Here is a 25,952-nt window from a genome sequence, read left to right on the forward strand (position 1 = left end):
GCTAGTACACATCTTCTGTACAGAATTTCCAAAAAACACAAGTGAAGAAGAAACCGAAACAACAGATGCTTCCACATGTATTCTAACACGATCATCAGACATAAAACAGTATCAAAACTATGTAACATTATGGAGTAAAATGTCGACCAATGAAGAGGTAATAATGACTGTCAAGCTTTGGGGTGTTGATCGACTTTATCTACGTTTTGATTATCATTCTGAATACAATTCATAGTCTTTTTCCTTTCAGCTTTTTGTTCAAAATGTTGATTATTTCTTTATTTTTTATGAAACTTACCCACATTCGAGTGTTAAAAAAAGAATGCATGAAGCTAGAATAAAATGTTTTTGTTTACAAGCAGATACCCTGTTCTTTCTTTTGGTGTTTTGTATGTTCAGATATTCATATAAAAACAAAATATATACACATTAATACCTAAATAGGGACATAGTAGCATACTTGAAGTATGATGTAAAGTTCACTTAAAGAAAACGTACGAGTATACTTGCAGTATAAAACTACTAAACTAGTAGTTTACTGAGACTATACTTCAAAGTGTACTAAAAATGCTACTACAAGTATTTAATTAGTAAACTATCAGTATTCGTAAGTTCACTTTTAGTATAGTTGCAGTACAAACTAAAAATATAGATGTAAACTAGTGTACTACTCTTATACTTAAAAGTATACTTTATTTACTAGAAAGTGGGCCAATTTAGTCCCAAGGAGTATTGAAATAGTACACTTACAAGTATACTACTAGTACACTGATATTTGTATACTTACTACATAAAGTATAAATACTTGAACTTTACTTAAGTATACTTACTCAAATAAACTTGAAGTATACTACTTTTTGGTAAGGGTACTTTGATCAAACTTGTTTTATACTTGCATTAAACATACTATGTTGATATAAAAGAGCAAAGAGAAAGAAAATATATTCATTTATATATATATACAGTATGTATATCAACATAAAATAAATTGCACATTACATTACACCAGGGTTTGCCAAACTGGGCTTAATGTAAGAACTGCAGTGAGTTTGCAATTGAATAAAAAGCTAATAATTAAATCTTAAAAATGTACAATAAAAATAATTAAAACCCTTGAAAACTAAACATATTACAAGTTTGTGCATGTGACCATTAACCAACGTCAGAGAACTGTAAACGTGAGTGCGTGATTTAAAATTAAATACATATATTAAATTATACACACATATTATATTTTAAGGGCTCCAGCTGACAAAAAAGTTTGGGAGTCCCTGCATTATATGAACAAACATTAATAAACATGAAAACAACAATGACTTCACATGCACAAAGTCTTCCAGGTTTGTAATCTTTTTATTTTCATTCCATTACAAATCATTTACTGCCATTGTGTGAATAATACGTAATCCATAATATTTACCCCTCATGTTGGAGTATAATTTGTCCTCAGTTAAAAGCACGATTGGTTAGTTTTTGGTGTTTTATGGTTATGATGCTGATGCTGGTGCTGATGCTGCGGGCTCGTGTTGTTGCTAGGCAGCCGTGTACAGGCCCATAAGAACCGATAATAATACTTTAACAATGAATGGATGTATATGTGACTCCATTATGCCCTTTTGTATCACCCTAACAGTTAAAATGCTCGCCCTCTGTTACATCAGCCCCTTTGGTAGCAGTTGAGAGGGTGTTGTTTTGCTGTGGAAGAGGTGGGTGTGACACACGAGTCTTTCTTTCTCCCTGGAATAAGAGCCCTGGAGAGAAAGAGAAGATGGCACGGCCCTCTCTGCTCAATCTCCAGCGCTCCTAAAATCCTAAAACCTCTGCCAAACAGTCTAGAGCATAATCAAATGACCCGTCTTTTATTAGGGTTGGCTGACTACTTTTCTTTTTAATTGCCTTCTTGAGCACATAATGGATATTATCATAATGTATTCATTAAATTTGCAGTTTTTTTCATGAGGTTCAGCTGCAGGGGGAATGATGTGAAAAGTATTTTGGGGGAAATGGTTATGAGGGGGTTGTGGGTATGTGATAGACTTATACCAAATATACTCTTCAGATGTGGAATTTTGCTTTGTAAAGATGCCTTTAGATCATAGATTGTCCATATTTTAACAATATGAACGGTTCATGCTGTAGGCTAAAACAAGGACTCCCAAACTTTTTTTGTCAGCCAAACAACTCTGACCTAAAATATTTAGTCCCCCCTGAGATTTTGTTCATTTAAAATATTTAACAACCCATTCACATGTTCTCTGCACTCTCGGGGGAAAAAAGGTACAAAGGCTTTTTCAAAGGTGCACCTTTGTACCTTATTTACTCCAAAAAGGTGCATATTAGTACCTCAAGTATGCATATCCAAATTGTAAATATTAAGGGATACTGCCTCAGTTTTTTTGAGATCAGTTAATGGTCACATGACATGTAGATAAACAAATAAAATATTTAATCTGGTATTTGTTTTAAATGTATTTATTTATATTTTACACCCTAAAGCTCAGACCCTAATCTAAAATATTTGTAAAATACTTTTAAGAACATAAATAAATGTAGTTTAGCGTGCACTTTACAGTTTTTCTCTGTCGCTTTGGTGCATTTCTCAAATCATCCTTAATATTTGAAAAGTAGATGTAAACTGTTAGCATTACCTGATGTAAACTATGACAACAGTTTGGATGACAGTTACTGTATTGAAATGCAGAAGGCTGCACTTATGCCATATATCCATTTCAAAGGTACAGATGTACACATTACTGTATGTGGGATATTGATTGAAAGAGATTGGATAGGATTCACAGTAACACTTGAGCTGTTTCAGAGAACTCTTCATTAGTGAAAGTCAAGATTCACTTGCACGATTCATAGCAAATTTACAACAAATTCTAATAGAAATGTGTAGAAAATATGCTTGACAGTTTATGACAACTAGATCAACCATTGTGCATCTAAAGACTTATACGATGAACTAATGATGTTTTGAGGGGTGAGACTATTGCACGGAGAACTATATAATACATTTTGAGCAACATGACATTAGCAACTTATAATGTAGTAAACTGCACACAATCAGTTGCATGAATGTACCAAAGCAATCGCAACTTGTACAGAAGAAGGAGAAACTGCTTTTATGATGTGCACAAGTGACTAGATGATGTGGAGGATGCACAAGTAGTTTTGAGATTGAGAAATGCACCAAAGCGACTAAGACTGTAATGTTGACTGTCTGAATTCTTAAACTAAAGCAACTGTATGTACTTGTATTTTTGTGACTTTGGAGCCTCCTACAGTTAAGTGAGTTTAATCCGCTGGCATAAATATAGTGCTGTGTAGCTGTACACATGCATTTGTTGCTGCTTTAAAACAATCCGCTATTTTTACAGAATTTGGAGGGAACTTGAGAAAGAAACAGAAGCCATTCACCTTATTGTACCATCAGAATGATTTTGAAACTGATATAAAAATATACAGTTGCTTTAATGTAACCACAAGCTACAAAGAGATAAAGTTGAGAACTAAATGTGTATTATTAGTGCCATTTAGATATGTTGTCACATTAAAACATTTATTTCATCACGGGAATGACTTTGTCAAGTTTGTACACAATGTTGTGTCTGCCTCATAAGACCAGAAAATAGGGGGAAAAGTGTGCTTTGTGTGTGGATATAGTATGGAGTTAGGAACACACATAAAGCCAGAAAGAGTGGGATTAAAACTCCACACAAGGCTAAACTTGCACAGAAATTGTTTTTTTATTCTGTGTTGAAAATGCATTCTGTTCCACCTCATAATTGGCTTTAAAAGCACGCATGCATTTTTGGTCGTCATGGGAGTTCTCAGTGCATTATACAGAAGTGAACGCACCCAGAACCACATTAACTTAATTATGATTCGTCTAAAATCAATCCAACATCACTTTAACCATTATACATCTCCCTCCTATACTTCATGCTCTCTCCCCACTTCCTCCAAGCATTATGGTCTGTCAGTGGGAGAAAGCCCTCATCCGGTCAGGAAAGCTCTGTTTCAGACCGATCAATACGTAACAGACCCACAAACATCTCAGCTTGATATCAAACTCCTGCTGCAGCAGAAGCCAGAGCTGTACACATCTGTGAGCATCTTCCAGATTAAACTGTACGTTCATATGCACAAGAATACTGTAAGTGCAGGCTCGCTTTATTTCGCTTTTATTTCGATCCGCTTGTGTAAAAAGCTGTGCTTGAAACGGGTCCAGGAACAGCGCAGGGCGGCGCCAGATAGAAAAGATTTTTAAAGAAGCATTCATTTCAATAAAAGTGAGGGTAAAGACATTTATTATGTTACAAAAGATTTCTATTTGAACTTTCTATTTATAAACAAGTCCATAAAAATATATCGTATTTCCACAAAAATATCAAGAAATGTTTGTTGAGCAGCAGATCAGCATATTATACTGATTTCTGAAGATCATGTGACACTGAAGACTGGAGGAATGATGCTGAAAATACAGCTGCGCATCACAGAAATACATTACAGTTTAAAAAGTATTACAGCAGAAGCCAGCTATTTTAATGAAGCCAGCTCTGCTCTGCTTTGCTTTGCTTTGCTTTGCTTTACTTTGTCATCCAGTACATGAAAATCTAAGGTGTAAGGCTGATTGTAATAGCCTCAAAAGCACTATTAATTGTTTTGAATCAGGCTCATACTGTAGTCCATCCTAAACTCACACTTGAGTCTGGGCTCTTCAAACAACACTTTTGAGAGATGAACTTATGAGTGTCTTACTTATTATTGCCTGTGCAGATTAAACCAGGATAATAAACCAGAAAATGTTTAACACCAAAGAAAATTCCATCACCTTTTAAGCACAAAAGTTCAGACGTGCTTAAATATTCAGTTCAGGTGTTGTTTTTTGTCCAGGCTGAAGGACCATTTATTTAACATAGGAATAAGATTGAATTGAAAAAATAAAAGCTAATGGGGCTTGTGGTCTTAGATCACTTGCTATCTGTCATAAATCCCGTAACAGCATCATCTTCACTCAAGTCGGTTTTAGTCATGAATCTTAAATAGATCTTCCTCGACTAAACAAGCAAACTAATCGATCAGATTTGCTAATGCACATAAAGAACTGCTGTATACATATCGCTGTCAGCACTATTTACGGGGTGTGCTTGGATGCATGATGGTTAGACTGGGTGTGGTGGGCAGAAATACTTATCTAGCATTCACAGACCTGTCCATGTGTGCATATGCATGTGTGTCTATTATTAATACGTGCCTGTATGTCCTCATATGCACACTGGTGTTGCTGTAAAACCATAAAGAGCACTCAGAATGGAGGGAACGTGTTGAATGAAGGACAGAAGTGAAGAGGTCAATCCATTCTCGCTTTCTCTGTTGTGGACTGTACTGGAACTCAAATATTCCTCCAGTTGTTTGTTTGCGTATGTTCACCAGTGTATTGTTTTATCTGGGTTTATATTTGTGCTGCGTTCAGCTTTTCAATATGTGGGCAGTTGACATTATTTAATGCTTCATGTAAAACTTAAACAACCTTTTTTGTTCTTGTAGAATTATCACAGTGCTTACAAGGTACAACTGTATTGATATTCCTCAAATACTCTAGTTCTTAATTCTTATCAATTCCTGTTCTTCAGTATTAAACATCTGCAGTTAATTCTGCTTAACGCAAACAACTCTATTCAGACTTTCAGCTGTCTGTTGTTCGTGTTGCTGACTTGTTAAGAAGAGTATTGCTTTAGTTATTCTTGCATATATATTTGGCCATGTACAGACTGTCGTGGTATGTGTTGATTATCATGTAGAAAAGTAAAAGTTAAGAAAAGGCTTTGAAAGAAGACTCTAATGCAGTGTTTCATTTGCATATAACAAAGCCTTAAAAGGTTAACTTCAATACTTATTTTCTAGATTGAAGCACTGCTGTTTTCTTGAGAAAATGCTCATCTGGTTACTGTATACATTAGGTTTTTTGGACTATACTCTACTGTTCAAAACGTTTTTTTAAAAGAGATGAATACTTTTATTTAGCAAGGACGCTTTAATTTGATCAAAAGTGTCAGTAAAACCTTTTACATTGTTACAGAAAATTATTTCAAATAAATGCTCTTCCAAAACCTTTGTTCATTAAAAACATGTATCGCAGTTTCCACAAAAATATTTCTTTCAACATTGATAATAATCAGAAATGTTTCTCGAGCAGCAGATCAGCATATTATACTGATTTCTGAAGATCATGTGACACTGAAGACTGGAGGAATGATGCTGAAAATACAGCTGCACATCACAGAAATAAATTATATTTTAACAGATACTGAAATAAAAAGCAGTTCTTTGAAATTGTAATAATATTTCACAATTTTACTGTTTTTACTGTATTTTTTATTAAATGAATGCAGGTTTGGTGAGCATAATGGACTGCTTAAAAAAAACATTTAAAAAAATCTTAACCAAAACATTTTCATGCTACTTTTTTAAAATTCATGCATCACACACAAACAAAAATGATACTATATTTTTTAAGGTAAGTGGTTGCAAACAATTTATTTTAGCTACATTTAAATAAAAAAAATGTTGAAAGTTAGTCAACTGTTTATTTAAATGTAGCTTACATAAACTGATTACAACCACTTACCTTAAAAAAATTAGTAATTTTAATTAATCTTTTTTTTTCCCAGTGCACTGCATTTCAATGTGAAATGTGAAAGGGCCAAAAACATATTAGCAGTTGCATTCTGTAATGATAACACAAAATGTTCACCTCACATGCTGCTTTCTGAACAAATTCATGGTTATTTACCAGCTATGTGCACAAAGTGCGTTTCCCTTTATTTGTGTGTATTGTGAATGTGATTTGTGTGTTTTAGTCCTTCAGAGAGGAGCTGGATGTGTTGATTCAGGAGCAGATGAATAAAGGAGGAAGCTCCTCTAATCTGTGGGCTCTTAGACAGATCGCAGACTTCATGGCCACTCACGGATCCCCGGCCTCGCTGCCCGTCTCTCAGTCCAGTATGTAATGATTTACTAATGATTTACTAAAGCAATGCGCCCCGTGAATTTACAGTGAATTTATAACAGCTAAGGGGCGTTGTTAGACACGACGTGAAGCGTAGAAACCCCTTTAGCTGTTATAAATTCATTGTAAACCCCGGCTTCACTGGGGTTATTGCTTTTATAAAACGGTTATTCCATATACGTAGTTAGGTTTCACAAAATAAAACAGAGCAAATAAAGTGTAATGATATTAATAAACACAGTGTTCTTCCACCAAACAATGTAGCTCCTCAGAAACAGTTGTGGTTGCTACAAAGTGGTTGCCGAGCAACACACAAACGTAAACAAAGGTGTGTGTTACTTTGTAGCGTCATTTACAACAGCTTCGAACGCGGCTCAGCCAATCAGAGTCAAGCACCGGAACCATCTGTTTTATAAATTATATAAATAATAATAAATATATTATTGCTTGTGTTTCAGAGATAAAGCCTGATGTGTTTGCATGTTTCATGTAAATACAGTATGTCTTCCTCTGCTTAGTGATTTTTTCACTTGTGAAATCATGCATATTGTTGTTAAATATAAGACAAAAAATGATTCTTACTTTTAAAAAAAAAAGAAGTATATTTATTGTCCAGTGAGAGGTTTATGGAAGCTTGTTTCTGTCACAGAATAAAATCATTAAAAAGGTGTTTGCACAGTTTTATCTCACAAGTGAACAAGTGTCTCGCAAATGCAAATTTTCTTTTGTTTCCTCCACACAATAAAAGATGAAATAGAACTTATATCACAATTCTGACATTTGTCTTGCAGTTGCAAGTTTATATCTCACAATTCAGACTTTTCAGTAACACTTTATTTTTAGGAGCTATTCTCGCTATTAACTAGTTGCTTATTATAATGCATATGAATATTGACTGTTTATTAGTACTTATAAAGCACATATTAATGCCTTATTCTGCGTGACCATATTTTACAGCCAATTAGGAGTTTATTGAGGGAAAAGTTATAGTTAATAGTGAATATGTGTTTCCTATCCTAAAGTGTTACTGACTTTTCTTCTCAGAATTCATTGCAAAAAGCACTTTTCTTACTTAGATTTTTTTGTCTTGTTTCCAGCCAAAATATCTAAAAACTCTTAAATCAAGTAGATTCAAACAGAAAACAAAACGTTGGCTGTTTCTTTTTCTGAAAACAAGACAATAATTTTTACTTGTCTAGAAAATCTTTCTTGATTTAAGAATTTATAGATATTTTGGCTGGAAACAAGAACAAAAAATCTAAGTAAGAAAAGCATTTTTTTTGCAGTGTTGCTGGTTAATATCTCTCAATTCTGAGTTTATATTGTGCAACTATAAATTGCTTGAAAAAAGTCAGAATTGTGAGATTATAAAGTAAATTTTTGAATCCCGTGACAAAAACAAGCTTCCATGGAGTTTGTGTTCCATTCATCATTCATTCACGTAACATGTGTGTCCCTGGAGCACAAAACCAGTCATAAGGGTCAATTTTGGGAAATTGAGATGTATACATCATCTGAAAGCTGAATAAATAAGCTTAACATTGATGTAACAAAAAATCTAAGTAAGAAAAGCTTTTTTTTTGCAGTGTTGCTGGTTAATATCTCTCAATTCTGAGTTTATATTGTGCAACTATAAATTGCATGAAAAAAGTCAGAATTGTGAGATTATAAAGTAAATTTTTGAATCCCGTGACAAAAACAAGCTTCCATGGAGTTTGTGTTCCATTCATCATTCATTCACGTAACATGTGTGACCCTGGAGCACAAAAGCAGTCATAAGGGTCAATTTTGGGAAATTGAGATTTATGCATCATCTGAAAGCTGAATAAATAAGCTTTCCATTGATGTATGGTTTGTTAGGATCGGACAATATTTGAAAATCTGGAATCTGAGGGTGCAAAAAAATCTAAATATTGAGAAAATCATCTTTAAAGTTGTTCAAATGAAGTTCTTAGCAATGCATATTACTAATCAAACATTAAGTTTTAATATATTTACGGTAGGAGATGTACAAAATATCTTCATGTAACCTGATCTTTACTTAATATCCTAATGATTTTTGGCATAAAAGAAAAATCGTTGTTGGTTGTTGGCTATTGCTACAAATATCCCCCAGCGACTTAACACTGCTTTTGAGCTCCAGGGTCACATTTATCATCATTTTCCCATTCAGACACTTACAAGTAGGGGGAGTTTTAGTTTTAGTTTCAAACTTAATGAATGTTGCACCACTTAAACTGCAGCAGACAAACTCCTTTTAAACACAAAGCCCTTCTGTTGGTTTTGTTGCTCGTGTCTGTTCAGCCGTGAGCATGGTGACCCCCATTAACGATCTGCACGGATGGGACCCGGGCTCCATGGTGAAGGGCGAGAGACTGATGCGCTGCAAACTGGCCAGTGTTCACCGTCTGCTGGATCTGTACGGCTGGACACAGCTGCCCAACACCTGCCTCACAGTAAGAAACGCCTTCGGTCAGCATGCCAAGACTCACGCATTACAAGTAATGTGAGTTACGTAATCAGATTACTTTTTAAAGTAACTAGTAAAGTTACACATTACACATAAAACACAAAAAGTAACACTTTTAGTTTAGAAGGAAATATCTGAGTTACTTTTTCAAATAAATAACTCCAGTTACTTTGTTTCCCAGATTTAAAAAGTAACTCAAAAGTAACGTAACGCATTACTTTCCATAAAAAGTAACCAAGTAACCTAATTAGTTACTTTTTAGGGAGTAACGCAATATTGTAATGCATTACTTTTAAAAGTAACTTTCCCCAACACTGGTGCTCACTACACACTCATCCGAACGGGTAAACCGAGAGGGTAACACTTTACTTTAAGGTGTCCTTGTTACATATGTTACATGTGCTCACTATTATAATAACAATAAATTGTGCATAATTACATGCAAGTAACACTAATCCTAACCCTAACCATATAGTAAGTACATGTAGTTAATTAATATCACTCAGTACTTAAATGTATAATTACACTGTAACAAGGACACCTTAAACTAAAGTGTAACCACTGAATGTAATGAAGACTGAAAATACATGTTTCTGAAAGAAGCCTATATTTGACCGAAATACAGTAAAAACAGAAATAATGTGAAGTATCATAAATATATGTTTTCTGTTTTAAATATATTTTAAAATGTAATTGATTGCTGTGATCAAAGCTGAATTTTCAGTTATTATTCAATGTCACATGTTCATATGCAGATCAGATGCGTCCTTTGTGAATAAAAATAATTTCTTTCAAAAGAAGTCTTTCTGACCCCAAACGTTTGAGCAGTAGCGTATTTGTCTTCTTAAACTGTTATGTAACTCAAGCTTATACTGGCCAGTGTTCACCGTCTGCTGGATCTGTACGGCTGGACACAGCTGCCCAACACCTGCCTCACAGTAAGAAACGCCTTCGGTCAGCATGCCAAGACTCACGCATTACAAGTAATGTGAGTTACGTAATCAGATTACTTTTTAAAGTAACTAGTAAAGTTACACATTACACATAAAACACAAAAAGTAACACTTTTAGTTTAGAAGGAAATATCTGAGTTACTTTTTCAAATAAATAACTCCAGTTACTTTGTTTCCCAGATTTAAAAAGTAACTCAAAAGTAACGTAACGCATTACTTTCCATAAAAAGTAACCAAGTAACCTAATTAGTTACTTTTTAGGGAGTAACGCAATATTGTAATGCATTACTTTTAAAAGTAACTTTCCCCAACACTGGTGCTCACTACACACTCATCCGAACGGGTAAACCGAGAGGGTAACACTTTACTTTAAGGTGTCCTTGTTACATATGTTACATGTGCTCACTATTATAATAACAATAAATTGTGCATAATTACATGCAAGTAACACTAATCCTAACCCTAACCATATAGTAAGTACATGTAGTTAATTAATATCACTCAGTACTTAAATGTATAATTACACTGTAACAAGGACACCTTAAACTAAAGTGTAACCACTGAATGTAATGAAGACTGAAAATACATGTTTCTGAAAGAAGCCTATATTTGACCGAAATACAGTAAAAACAGAAATAATGTGAAATATCATAAATATATGTTTTCTGTTTTAAATATATTTTAAAATGTAATTGATTGCTGTGATCAAAGCTGAATTTTCAGTTATTATTCAATGTCACATGTTCATATGCAGATCAGATGCGTCCTTTGTGAATAAAAATAATTTCTTTCAAAAGAAGTCTTTCTGACCCCAAACGTTTGAGCAGTAGCGTATTTGTCTTCTTAAACTGTTATGTAACTCAAGCTTATGATAATACTAAATTCACATATAGTGCACTTTAAATAACGTCACACAGCTGCCAGTCTGTCACTCCGAATGGAAATTAAGCTAATTTTTGCTGCATTTACTTTAGCATACTTATTCATATTTCTCTCTCTCCTTCGCTGAGTCTTTAGGGATTTAAGAGCCTATCCTAACAGGAAGGGATTTTGAGATCAAGTCTATCCATATTTATTTATCTACGAGGTGTGTGAAAACACATAAATGACAAGCATTATTTTATTTTTGATTTAAATTTTTTTTAGATCAAGTCTGGTAACGAGGTTGCTGCTTTGCTTTTCTCAAGACGTATGAAGATCAAAACTCGTAAAGGGATAGTTCACTCAAAAATGAAAGATACTCACCCTCATTGCGTTTTAAACTCTTAGGGCTTATTTTCTTCAGAGAAATTAAGTAGACTATTTTGTATTTCAAAAGAAGTCTTTCTGACCCCAAACATTTGAGCAGTAGCGTATTTGTCTTCTTAAACTGTTATGTAACTCAAGCTTATGATAATACTAAATTCACATATAGTGCACTTTAAATAACATCACACAGCTGCCAGTCTGTCACTCCGAATGGAAATTAAGCTAATTTTTGCTGCATTTACTTTAGCATACTTATTCATTTTTCTCTCTCACCTTCGCTGAGTCTTTAGGGATTTAAGAGCATATCCTAACAGGAAGGGATGGAAGGGATTTTGAGATCAAGTCTATCCATATTTATTTATCTACGAGGTGTGTGAAAACACATAAATGACAAGCATTATTTTATTTTTTTTAGATCAAGTCTGGTAACGAGGTTGCTGCTTTGCTTTTCTCAAGACGTATGAAGATCAAAACTCGTAAAGGGATAGTTCACTCAAAAATGAAAGATACTCACCCTCATTGCGTTTTAAACTCTTAGGGCTTATTTTCTTCAGAGAAATTAAGTAGACTATTTTGTTCCTTACAAGTTATGTGACTAAACAACATGACTGCATTATAAAAGTTAGGATTTGTACGCTATAGTCCAAATATAGCTTTGTCTGAACACAAATATGATTCAGCATCTCATATCATCATAGGAGACTCTAACACCAATCCGGTTCCTCCTTATGAGAGCCTTTCTCTGGGAAAAGCATTCAAATGAAGGTCACCAGTTTGAGAGTTTGAGATGTTTGCTGATAAAACTGAAATGTCAGCATGTTCTGGGCATATATACTGTTGCAAAAATAAGGCACTAGAAGATGTTACTCATGAAAATATTTCTCGTTTTCATGCATGTGTACAAACTGCATCCAGAATGGTCACTTTGTAATGGATAAAATAAGAAACAATGCAGTTCACAGTTATACTAAAGCGAAAATGCAGCAATTGAATTTTTATACAGTGGTGGCCAAAATGCTTAGAACACTGGTTTCACTATTTTTTTTTCTTTTTAAATATATTGAAAGATGATGGGAAAGTAGTAAATGATGCAGTTGGACCTCGTCTTCATTGAAGCTTGCGCTCTCTCCAGGTGAAGGTGAATATTCTGGGCGAGGTTGTGGAGAAAGGCAGCACTGCTCTGGGAGTGGATCTGTCTGCGTTTGCTCTGCATTCTGCCGTCTATTCAGCTCGACCGGACATCCGCTGCCTTCTGCACCTCCACACTCCAGCCACGGCTGCGGTACACCACCTCTTCACTCTCTGTGGAGCGCTGCTTTCTACAGTCTCTCTGATCAAGACCTATCAGATTATGCAACATTTAACAATTATACTAAATTAAATACTAGTTTGTTTTTATTAGTTGTTTAATGTTTACATGTCATATATTACTTTCTTTTCTATCTACCTATCCATATTTATTTATCTACCAGGTTTGTGAAACACATAAATGAAAAGCATTTATTGTATTTTATTTTATTTTTGTATCCCCGAGGTTTGTGAAACATAAATTATTTTTGTGTATTTATTTATTTATATCACAATATTTTGAAAAACATAAATTACTCATTTGTATTTTATTTTATTTTTTTATATATGTATATATTACAAAAAATTTGTAAAATAATTATTTAATATTATTATTATTATTATAGATGCATTGGCTCAAATCACTTACAGATCTGAGAGTTGTCAATTGTTAATCTCTGGGAAAAGCATTCAAATGAAGGTCACCAGTTTGAGATTGTGTATTGTTTGCTGATAAAAACTGAAATGTCAGCATGTTCTGGGCATATATACTGTTGCAAAAATAAGGCACTAGAAGATGTTACTCATGAAAATATTTCTCGTTTTCATGCATGTGTACAAACTGCATCCAGAATGGTCACTTTGTAATGGATAAAATAAGAAACAATGCAGTTCACAGTTATACTAAAGCGAAAATGCAGCAATTTAATTTTTATACAGTGGTGGCCAAAATGCTTAGAACACTGGTTTCACTATTTTTTTTTCTTTTTAAATATATTGAAAGATGATGGGAAAGTAGTAAATGATGCAGTTGGACCTCATCTTCATTGAAGCTTGCGCTCTCTCCAGGTGAAGGTGAATATTCTGGGCGAGGTTGTGGAGAAAGGCAGCACTGCTCTGGGAGTGGATCTGTCTGCGTTTGCTCTGCATTCTGCCGTCTATTCAGCTCGACCGGACATCCGCTGCCTTCTGCACCTCCACACTCCAGCCACGGCTGCGGTACACCACCTCTTCACTCTCTGTGGAGCGCTGCTTTCTACAGTCTCTCTGATCAAGACCTATCAGATTATGCAACATTTAACAATTATACTAAATTAAATACTAGTTTGTTTTTATTAGTTGTTTAATGTTTACATGTCATAAATTACTTTCTTTTCTATCTACCTATCCATATTTATTTATCTACCAGGTTTGTGAAACACATAAATGAAAAGCATTTATTGTATTTTATTTTATTTTTGTATCCCCGAGGTTTGTGAAACATAAATTATTTTTGTGTATTTATTTATTTATATCACAATATTTTGAAAAACATAAATTACTCATTTGTATTTTATTTTATTTTTTTATATATGTATATATTACAAAAAATTTGTAAAATAATTATTTAATATTATTATTATTATTATAGATGCATTGGCTCAAATCACTTACAGATCTGAGAGTTGTCAATTGTTAAAGTCATAAAATGATTTAAGTAGCACTTTTTCCTGCCATTCACACATTCTCTCAATCTTAAAATGTGTTTTTTATTATTCTAGCACTGATCAACTCCTGTAACTAACACTATTAATCTTTCATGTAGGTATCAGCCATGAAATGTGGCCTTCTGCTGCTATCCCATGAGGCTTTGCTGGTGGGCGATGTAGCTTATTATGACTATAATGGAGTGATGGAGGAAGAAGAGGACAGAGTGGAGCTCCAGAAGAGCCTCGGCCCGACATGCAAGGTCTGATCATAGATTATAGGCAGTGCATGCTGGGTTCCCACGGGTCCTTGAAAGTTTGTGAATCTGAAAAAAAAATGTCAAGACCCTGGAAAGTTTTTAAAAATAAACGTACATAGATACAGGTCCTTGAAAGTGCTTGAATTTATATTATATGAATACGTTTTCTGGAAAAAATTCCATATTATTCCCTCCGGTCCGTTAATGTGTTATTTCGCCAACACTTTGTGGCCTATGCATACTAGCTTGCTTGATATACGTTAGTTACGCGCATTTTACGCGTTACGTTAAGGGTTTCCCGCGTGAGATACTTGGTGTTGTATATGGCAAGCCAAAAGAGTCAGAATTAAATTTATGCCATTAAATACGGCGTTTTTTTACCATTTACGCATGTTTTTTATCGCGTCTGCTATCAGGACGGTGTATTTGACGGCACTAATGCTGTTTTAAACGCTGGAAAAAACTGCGTTTTGTATGTAAATTTATCTATAGCATAATTCTGACTCTTTTGGCTTGCCATAGTTGTACGTTGCAATGACGTTCACGCGCGCACGAAACTACTACAATGTTACCTTAACGTTTCACAGACACACCGTGAAATTAATGTTGAATTGCTTTGCTTGTTAAGATAATGTTAACCCATGAGGCAAGAAAAACTTAAAAGCATATTCATATATCTTAAAACTTCTGGTTACATGAGCCTGAGCTCTTTTCAATAAAATCCTAAGATCATTTTAGAATACAGTATAGGATGTACCGAATATTCTTCAGTTTTATGCAAAACAGAAATACGACAAATAGAATATTAGATCTCTGTCATATGGCCAAAAATACATGCAAAAATAAAATAAAATGCTTTTTTCTGCATAGTTGTGTTTGACACGTGAAAACTGTAACAATGTATCTTACAAGGTAACACGGTGTAACCTTGATCTCACTTGAAATGTGTCCCCACATTAAGTCCATGAATTTGAGGGTACTGAACCTGGAAAATCCTTCAAAGGTCCTAGAATTTTAAGTTAACCAAGGTGTGGGAACCCTGTGCATGTTCTGTTCCCTCAGAAGATGATGTGAGGCTCTGAAGGTTGTGAAGGGCTTGATGAAGTATTCCTGCACTGCGAAACATCTGTCTGACTCTAATAGCTGCGATTCTACAGGTGCTGGTGTTGAGGAACCATGGCATCGTGGCACTGGGAGAGTCAGTGGAGGAGGCCTTTTACACAATCTACCACATCCAGACCGCCTGTCAAATACAGGTAGGCAAAACATTCCTTCCCGTGAGGACAAAATATGGAAGAGTAGATTAGTGGGACAGAGTAAAGAGAGAGGACGCTAGTGTTCAGAGTCAGCCACCGGAAACCCAGAAAAATTCATATTTGTTGTATAAATATAAATATTAGTATATGTATAATATATGTAAATATGTATATTATAAATAAATGTTTATAGTAAATACACAATACCTTTCAAAACTTAAGGTTAGGTCAGTAAGGTTTGTAAATGTTTTTTTAAAAACTCTCTTATGTTTCAGGGCTGCATTTATTTGATCAAAAATACAGTAAAAACAGTCAAATATTATTATAATTTAAAATTACCTTTTTTATTTCAGTATATCTTAAAATTGTATTTATTCCTGTGATGCGCAGCTGTATTTTCAGCATCATTCCTCCAGTCTTCAGCGTCACATGATCTTCAGAAATCAGTATAATATGCTGATCTGCTGCTCAAGAAACATTTCTGATTATTATCAATGTTGAAATCCATGCATTTGTGGAAACAGTAAATTTTTCAGGATTATTTGTTTAAAATAACAGCATTTATTTGAAATAAAAGTCTGTAAAAAAAAACCTGTCAATTTTTTATAAATGTAATGCATCCTTGCTGAATAAAAGTATTGATTTATTTAAAAAAAACTTTTTGAATAGTAGTGTAAATATTTATAGTAAATATACGTTTTTCTATTTTTCATATACAGTATATTTAATCAGCTGCATATAATGAGATCATGTAGACTAAAAATACCAATGTAAAGCATGTGATAAGACTGTCAGTTGAAGGTCTTATTGCTGATATTTGTATACTAATTAGTGTAATGATTTGAATCTACTAATTCAAACAATTTGCACATGGCATACCACTGAAAATCTGCTTTAGCCATCTGTATAACAGTTTTAAAGGACTCCATAAATGACTGGAAAGGTCATGGAAATCCATTGTGAACCATGAGAGAGAGACAACAAAAGGATTGTGAAAACTGAAGAAAAAAAAGTGCACAGGGTGAGAATAGTAATATTCAGTGTTGGGAAAGTTACTTTTAAAAGTAATGCATTACAATATTGTGTTACTCCCTAAAGAAGTTGCTTAGTTGCTTTTTATGGAAAGTAGTGCGTTATGTTACTTTTGAGTTACGTTTTAAATCTGGGCAGGGCTTGCTTGTTTTTTTATATAAAAAATGTCTTCTTTTACTAATGTAAATGCTCTTTCACATCAAAAGTGAAATTAATAAGCCTCAAGCCGAAGGAAATGTAAATTCACGTCTGTACAGTAGAGGGCGCCACTCAAACAAACTGCATGAAGAATATGACGCAGGAGAATAAAGTTCAACACTATTCAGCAATAACACAAACGAAACACAAATGTGTTATTTTATTTTATAATAAATATCGTATCGTGGACTTCATATCGTGATATTATCGTATCGTGAGATTTTGATATTGTTAAAGCCCTACGACTCATTTAAATATCGCAATAAATATCGTATCGTGGACTGCATATCGTGATATTATCGTATCGTGAGATTTTGATATCGTTACATCCCTATGACTCGTTTAAATATCTTAATAAATACTGAATCGTGGACTTCCTATCGTGATATTATCGTATAGTGAGATTTTGATATTGTTACATCCCTATGACTCGTTTAAATATCACAATTAATATCCTATCGTGGACTTCATATTGTGAGATTTTGATATCGTTACATCCCTATAACTCATTTAAATATTGCAATAAATATCGTATCGTGGACTTCATATCGTCATATTATCGTATAGTGAGATTTTGATATCGTTACATCCCTATAACTCGTTTACATATTGCAATAAATATCGTATCGTGGACTTCATATCGTGAGATTATCGTATCGTGAGGTTTTGATATCGTTACATCCCATGACTCATTTAAATATCGCAATAAATATCGTATCGTGGACTTCATATCGTCATATTATCGTATAGTGAGATTTTGATATCGTTACATCCCTATAACTCGTTTAAATATCGCAATAAATATCGTATCGTGGACTTCATATCTTTTATATCGTTACATCCCTATAACTCGTTTACATATTGCAATAAACATTGTATCGTGGACTTCATATCGTGAGATTATCGTATCGTGAGATTTTGATATCGTTACATCCCTATAACTCGTTTACATATTGCAATAAACATTGTATCGTGGACTTCATATCATGATATTATCGTATCGTGAGATTTTGATATCGTTACATCCCTATAACTCGTTTACATATTGCAATAAACATTGTATCGTGGACTTCATATCATGATATTATCGTATCGTGAGATTTTGATATCGTTACATCCCTATAACTCGTTTACATATTGCAATAAACATTGTATCGTGGACTTCATATCATGATATTATCGTATCGTGAGATTTTGATATCGTTACATCCCTATAACTCGTTTACATATTGCAATAAACATTGTATCGTGGACTTCATATCATGATATTATCGTATCGTGAGATTTTGATATCGTTACATCCCTATAACTCGTTTACATATTGCAATAAACATTGTATCGTGGACTTCATATCATGATATTATCGTATCGTGAGATTTTGATATCGTTACATCCCTATAACTCGTTTACATATTGCAATAAACATTGTATCGTGGACTTCATATCGTGAGATTATCATATCGTGAGATTTTGATACCGTTACATCCCTACAACTCGTTTAAATATTGCAATATATCGTATTGTGATATTGTAATATTGTGAGATTTTTATATCATTACATCCCTATAACTCGTTTAAATATCTTAATAAATACTGAATCGTGGACTTCCTATCGTGATATTATCGTATAGTGAGATTTTGATATTGTTACATCCCTATGACTCGTTTAAATATCACAATTAATATCCTATCGTGGACTTCATATTGTGAGATTTTGATATCGTTACATCCCTATAACTCGTTTAAATATCTTAATAAATACTGAATCGTGGACTTCCTATCGTGATATTATCGTATCGTGAGATTTTGATATCGTTACATCCCATGACTCATTTAAATATCGCAATAAATATCGTATCGTGGCCTTCATATCGTCATATTATCGTATAGTGAGATTTTGATATCGTTACATCCCTATGACTCGTTTAAATATCCAATAAATATCGTATCGTGGCCTTCATATCGTCATATTATCGTATAGTGAGATTTTGATATCGTTACATCCCATGACTCATTTAAATATCGCAATAAATATCGTATCGTGGGAGATTTTGATACCGTTACATCCCTACAACTCGTTTAAATATTGCAATATATCGTATTGTGATATTGTAATATTGTGAGATTTTGATATCATTACATCCCTATAACTCGTTTAAATATTGCAATAAATATTGTATCATGAACTTCATATCGTGATATTCTCGTATCGTGAGATTTTGATATTATTACATCCCTATAACTCGTTTAAATATCGCAATAAATATCATATCGTGGACTTCATATCGGGATATTATCGTATCGTGAGATTTTGATATCGATATTTTGTAATGCGTTACCCCAACACTGTTCGTATTGTTGGCTGAAGTGAATCTGCAGAATGCAGTCCTTCCACACTGATGGAGTCACGCTGCATTGCTCTGCTGTTCTTGGCAGGTGGCAGCACTGTGCAGCGCTGGAGGAGAACAGAACCTGATCATGCTGGACCGCAGCGTTCACCGGCCCGTCGCCACAGGCACTGTGGGTTGGGCCGGATCCACCTTCGGCCCCATGCACAAGAGCAGGCTGGGAGAACATGAGTTTGAAGCATTGATGAGGACGCTGGACAATCTGGTTAGACTAGAATAGTGTAACCTTTGACCACAAAACCAGTCTTGAGGATCAATTTTTTTAAATTGAGACTTATACATCATCTGAAAGCTGAATAAATAAGCTTTCCGTTGATGTATGGTTTGTTAGGATAGGATAATACTTGGCCGAGATTAAGGTTGGGTATCATTTGAATTTTAACAATTCCGATTCTTATCTATTCCCAGTTTTGAGTCCAATGTGGTAAAAAAAATGAAGTCAAACATTTAGTTATCAAACATATTTATTCTGTGTCTCTTTTTGCAAAACATTTAATTGCTGCTGAATACTATGAACACAAATCAGCCGGCTACATAAAAACTGGACTCGATTAAGAGCTGTTTGTGTGAAAAATAGTGCTGCACGATTCTGGATAAATTGAGACTTTTTTGTGTGTGTGTGTGTTTGATGTTGTGGTACTCTCACAATTCTGAAGAAAAAACATAAGGCAACTAAACAAAATCTCATGGAATTCATGCATGGAATGATTCAATGACTCACTCAAGATTTACTTGTTTCATTACTGGATGATTCAGTGTTTTTGAATGAATTTCTTGAATGAATGATTCAAAGACAAATACATTTTTAACAGCCCCTTTTCGCCACCTAAAAAAAAGGAATTGATAGGCGGAATTGAATTTTTAATTTTACAACAAGTATCCAATTCCTGATCTTAAGTATCCGATTCTCGAATTGAAATAGATTTTTGATTCCCAACCCTTGCTGAGACGCAACTATTTGAAAATCTGGAATCTGAGGGTGCAAAAAAAATCAAAATGAAAATCGCCTTTAAAGTTGTCCAAATGAAGTTCTTAGCAATGCATATTACTAATTAAAAATTAAGTTTTGATGGGTGGGAAATTTACAAAATATCCTAATGAGTTTTGGCATAAAAGAAAAATTCCGCATATTTTCCGGGATTTGTGATATCGACGAAAGGGACGAGACCTGGTTGAGCTGCACTAGAGAAGGCAACGAGTGTTATCACTGTGTCGGAGACACGCTAGCTTTCCCAAGCCAGACGAACTTAGAGTGGTTACAATCATCCGGGTTTAAATCACGCTCAAATTGATTTGATTTTGACACAATATTTACACTGAATACAATATTTACAGCTAACCGATCACAGCACACGCCGGCCCAGCTAACCAATCACAGCACATTTCGTATTTCAGAAGGCGGTATTTGATACAGGAACTATTCCAGCCATTCGTGCCAGACTGGGGAGAGAGGTGTTGTAATAATGTAAAATATGTGAAAAATAATGTGTTTTTCGAACAAAACAAAATCAAGACTTTGTAAAAGAGCATAATAGGACCCCTTTAAGGTTTAGGGATTCAAACACACTGCTACATAGTGTGCGCATTGCAAGAGTAATTCACCCAAAATGAACATTTTCTGAAAATGTCATCCCAGATATAGATGAGTTTGTTTCTTCATCAGGTTTGTAGAAATGTAGCATTGCATCAGTGTCTCAGCAATGGATGCTCTGCAGTGAATGGGTGCCGTCAGAATGAGAGTCCAAACAGCTGATAAAAACATCACAATAATCCACAGCACTCCAGTCCATCAGTTAACATCTGGAGAAGACAAAAGCTGAGTGTTTGATAAAAGAAATCCACCTTTAAGACGTTTTTAACTTTAAACCATTGCTTCCAGCTAAAATATGCATCTTCACAGATCAAGCACCGCTTACAAGAGAAAAAGGTCCAAAACATCTCTAAACAAATATGTAGCTGGATTTTGATGTGAGAGACAGCAGGAGATGGACTTTTTCATGGGAGGAAGCGCTATTATGGATTATGGAATCATATTTTGGAAGCAAGCAATGGTTTAAAGTTAAAACACGTGAATGTTTTGTTTCTTACAAACACACAGCTTTTGTCTTCTCCAGATGTTAACTGATGGACTGGAGTATTGTGATGTTTTTATAAGCTGTTTGGACTCTCATTCTGACGGCACCCATTCACTGCAGAGCAAGCGATGCAATGCTACATTTCTCCAAACCTGATGAAGAAACAAACTCATCCTGATCTTGGATGACCAGAGGGTGAGTAAGTTTTCAGCAAATTATAATTTTTGGGTGAACTCAGATCCCAACAACAACCTGGCCTTGTGGTGGTGAGTTTTGCAAAAGCATCGGTCAGATTTTCTTCAGAAAATGTAAGACAGTAGATGTAAGTCTCATTTCAGTCATGTATTTTTGAATGACTAGCCTGTGAGTGTGTTGCATTTCAGAAAATAGACTTACTGTGAATCATAGGATATTATTGGTAGGGTAATAGCGTACTCGTTAGATCACTGTGAGAGCACTACGGTTTCTCTCTGTCTCTTCTGCCATCTTCCACCCACCTCCCTTTCTCCTTCTCTGCAATGCCAGGGAGATGCTTGCACTGCCCTCTACTGGTTGTAGATCTGTTGCAAACGTCCCTATCATGTTTCTCCTAAATTGTCTGCTTTTTAACAGCCTTCCAGGTGTCTTCTGGGAATGTTTGACATGCATTTGGTCAATTAAACAGCTGAACTCTTTCTATATTGATTTCTCCTCTTTTAGTGGCAGAAGGCCGAGGAAATCATGCAGGGCAGTGGATGGGCCATTAAGATAGAGAATCCAAACCAGTTTGTCCCTCTGTTCACCAACCCACAGGAGGTGCTTGAGACTAGAAATAAGGTAGCTTTTGGGTGTTGACATCTGCAGATTTTATCGATGTAAAAACTGAAATCAGGGCATTTTTTTAAAACATCGTGCATCCTACTGTGAACAGCATGTGCATTTTGAGCGAATACACTACCAATGCTGATTAAACATACAGTGAAGCACGAAACATTATCGCAATTTAAACTTTAATATGTTTTTATTAATTTTATATTATTCAGACATTACTCCGGTCTTTAGTGTCATGAACCATCAGAACTAATTCTAATATTCTGACTTGCTGCTCAAGAAACATTTTTTTTATTATCATCACCGTTGAAAACAGTTGTTGTTTCATATTTTTGTGGAAATCATGATGCATTTTTTCAGGATTCTTTGATAGGTAGAAAGTTCAGAAGAACAATATTTATTTGAAATAGATTTTTTGGTAGCAATGCAACTGTCCAGACTTTTCAAGACATTTTTTATCATAATCAGTTACTATCAATATTATAATATAAGTATTACGGCACGGAATTGCAGTCTCACGAACAGTGTTTGTAGTGACAGAAGTGCTGTAACATGTAGTTTCAGTTGCACCATCAGGAACAAAGATCAGCGGATGCAGAGAGAGAGGAATAGAGTGAAGATTATTTACCTGTAAATAAGAATAGATGATTGTTCAGTCTGAGGAAGCTGCATACAATAAATGCAGATTTCATAAATGATATTTAAATATGCATTCATTACTTTTGCACAAAAGAGCAAGTACTTTAAAAAATAATCAACCACTTTTTAGACTGTAATAAATTAATTGCAATCATAATGATAAAACTGAATTAAGATCAAATTCTTTCATTGTTGTAAGAAGTTAACAATTTTGCTGTCAAACTTCCTGATTGAAATAAAAGCATGCATGACAGCAATAACTGTTCATGCAATGAGTTTGAAATATTACTTGTCAGATATGTGTAAGCTCTGTCTAATGCAACGGTTGTCTTCATAAGCGCAAAGGTCTTTGGCAGTTGGATGTTTTTTCCAGGGGAATGTTTAAGCTTGGGAGAACAGTAAAGCACACATGCATCACATTAGGCAGAGTCCTCTTCTGAGAGCAATGTAGAGGATGAAAACGCTGTTTGTATTTCAGATACGGGAGCAGAATCGCCAGGACATGAAAACAGCCGGACCTCGGTCTCAGGTGTTAGCCAGCGTCATCACAGACAACAGTCCACCGGTAAATCACAGCATGTCACTCAGTTCATATGTTATGTTCTCCAGGGTCACATATATATGTGTACACTTCTTATCTACAAGGTTTTCTTGTTTTGAAAAAAAAAAATGTATCAGATTATATCTATGGGTTAGGCTTGTTCTTCTTATCCCATTGTAAATTTTTTTTACTAATAAAATTGTTTTTTTTTTGCAACATGGACTTAGAAATTACGGCATGTTTAATACAGTTCTGATTTATAAAATAAGATATTTTAATCATACCCTACCCATGCATATGTTATGTTCTCCAGGGTCACATATATACTCATGTGTACACTTCTTATCTACAAGGTTTTCTTGTTTTGAAAAAAAAAAATGTATCAGATTATATCTATGGGTTAGGCTTGTTCTTCTTATCCCATTGTAAATTTTTTTTACTAATAAAATTGTTTTTTTTTTGCAACATGGACTTAGAAATTACGGCATGTTTAATACAGTTCTGATTTATAAAATAAGATATTTTAATCATACCCTACCCATGCATATCTGTAGTAATGAGCACGCTTCCCTGATCAGAAACTTTTGCATGTGGGCATGCATTCATTATGTGAACGTGATTGCTCTGCTTCCAGACTCCAGAAGCTGTGGGGCCTCCATCCGCTCCGGAGCCGGAGACTCCGAACCCCTTCAACAAACTGACGGATCGGGAGCTGGAGGAGTACCGCGAGGAGGTGCAGCGCAAGCAGGACGGTACGAGATGACAGTCTTAACAAGAGTAGTTTAGTCCCACATTCTCTTTTTGTAAGCCATTGATTTTTGGCCTAAATATTGATGCTTTATTGATTCTCCCACTGGATTAAAGAAGAGAATTCAATAAACACCCCATGTCTTATACAGTACATATCCTTAGACAAATATTGATTGGATGTCACATAGCTTTACTTTTTATTTTATTTCCTTAAAATAAGGATTTGGAAAAATATGTATGTTAATTGTGGAAATACAGAATGCGTGAATTTAATACTTTGAAGAGTGCCTTGAAAATGAATTAAAGTTTAATTGAATTTCAGTATCTTTCCAGAAACTTGAGGCTTTGTGTCCCAACATCATTTCTTCTTGGATCAGCACTGATTTTTCTCCACTGTGTCCTGTCTTTCTGAGCCTGACAACCTTCCCACACACACTAAAGTCCAAAACCTCCTTTACAGTTAATGCCATTGTTGGGGAACTATATGTGAGCCTGGAGCACAAAAGCAGTGTTGAGTCGCTGGGGGATATTTGTAGCAATAGCCAACAATACATTGTATGGGTCACAATTATACATTTCTCTTTTATGCCAAAAATCATTAGGATATTAAGTAAAGATCATGTTCCATGAAGATATTTTGTAAATATCCAAAACCTCCTTTACAGTTAATGCCATTGTTGGGGAACTATATGTGTCCCTGCAGCACAAAAGCAGTGTTAAGTCGCTGGGGGATATTTGTAGCAATAGCCAACAATACATTGTATGGGTCACAATTATACATTTCTCTTTTATGCCAAAAATCATTAGGATATTAAGTAAAGATCATGTTCCATGAAGATATTTAGTAAATCTCCTACCGTAAATATATCAAAACTTAATGTTTGATTAGTAATATGCATTGCTAAGAACTTCATTTGAACAACTTTAAAGATGATTTTCTCAATATTTAGATTTTTTTGCACCCTCAGATTCCAGATTTTCAAATAGTTGTATCTCAGCCAAATATTGTCCGATCCTAACAAACCATACATCAATGGAAAGATTATTTATTCAGCTTTCAGATGATATATAAATCTCCATTTCATAAAATTGACACTTATGACTTGGTTTGTGCTCCAGGGTCATATATATACTACAATGTGCATTTAAGTCTAGAAGAGAGAGAGAAACTGAAGGATAAACAGAGCGAAACAGTGACAAACGGCTTAGCTGTGCCATTTTTAGAACTCTATTCATAAAAGCATCAAAAACACTGGTAAACCATTTTTAATATCAGAGACCAATTATAGCGTTGTAATTCCTGCACAGAATGTGTCTGCAATTTTAACACCACAAAAAAAAAAACTTTCTTAATCTGTTTTTTGTCTTGTTTTCCATTAAAAATATAACGAAGACATTACAAGTAACTTGAGTTTTCATTTGCAAGGCAATACATTTTTCTTGTTTTTTCCTCTTTGTTTCCTTCCATCTCACTTTTTTGCTCCATGTAACTTTTTTGATAAAGAAAATGATTTGTGCAGTCTTCGTGCAATACAATGCAACTC

At 34.5% G+C, this 25,952-nt stretch overlaps 1 protein-coding gene across 1 annotated transcript in view; it reads left to right on the forward strand.

The window, feature by feature from the left end:
* Positions 1–5,287: 5,287 nt before the first annotated feature.
* Positions 5,288–25,952, forward strand: part of LOC107573083 (gamma-adducin-like) — a 24,838-nt gene continuing 4,173 nt past the window's right edge. Inside the window, exons 1-11 of the mRNA XM_016259522.1 lie at positions 5,288–5,355; positions 6,867–7,008; positions 9,320–9,521; positions 10,366–10,468; positions 12,819–12,968; positions 14,559–14,702; positions 15,857–15,955; positions 19,622–19,798; positions 22,368–22,484; positions 23,596–23,682; positions 24,293–24,410. Of these exons, the coding sequence (XP_016115008.1) occupies positions 5,335–5,355; positions 6,867–7,008; positions 9,320–9,521; positions 10,366–10,468; positions 12,819–12,968; positions 14,559–14,702; positions 15,857–15,955; positions 19,622–19,798; positions 22,368–22,484; positions 23,596–23,682; positions 24,293–24,410 (1,360 nt within the window). The 5' untranslated portion in view covers positions 5,288–5,334. The remainder of the gene's footprint in view (positions 5,356–6,866; positions 7,009–9,319; positions 9,522–10,365; positions 10,469–12,818; positions 12,969–14,558; positions 14,703–15,856; positions 15,956–19,621; positions 19,799–22,367; positions 22,485–23,595; positions 23,683–24,292; positions 24,411–25,952) is intronic.

Source organism: Sinocyclocheilus grahami, unplaced genomic scaffold (genome assembly GCF_001515645.1).
Source record: "Sinocyclocheilus grahami isolate Dianchi unplaced genomic scaffold, SAMN03320097.WGS_v1.1 scaffold1864.1, whole genome shotgun sequence".
NCBI classification, from domain to species: Eukaryota; Metazoa; Chordata; class Actinopteri; order Cypriniformes; family Cyprinidae; genus Sinocyclocheilus; species Sinocyclocheilus grahami.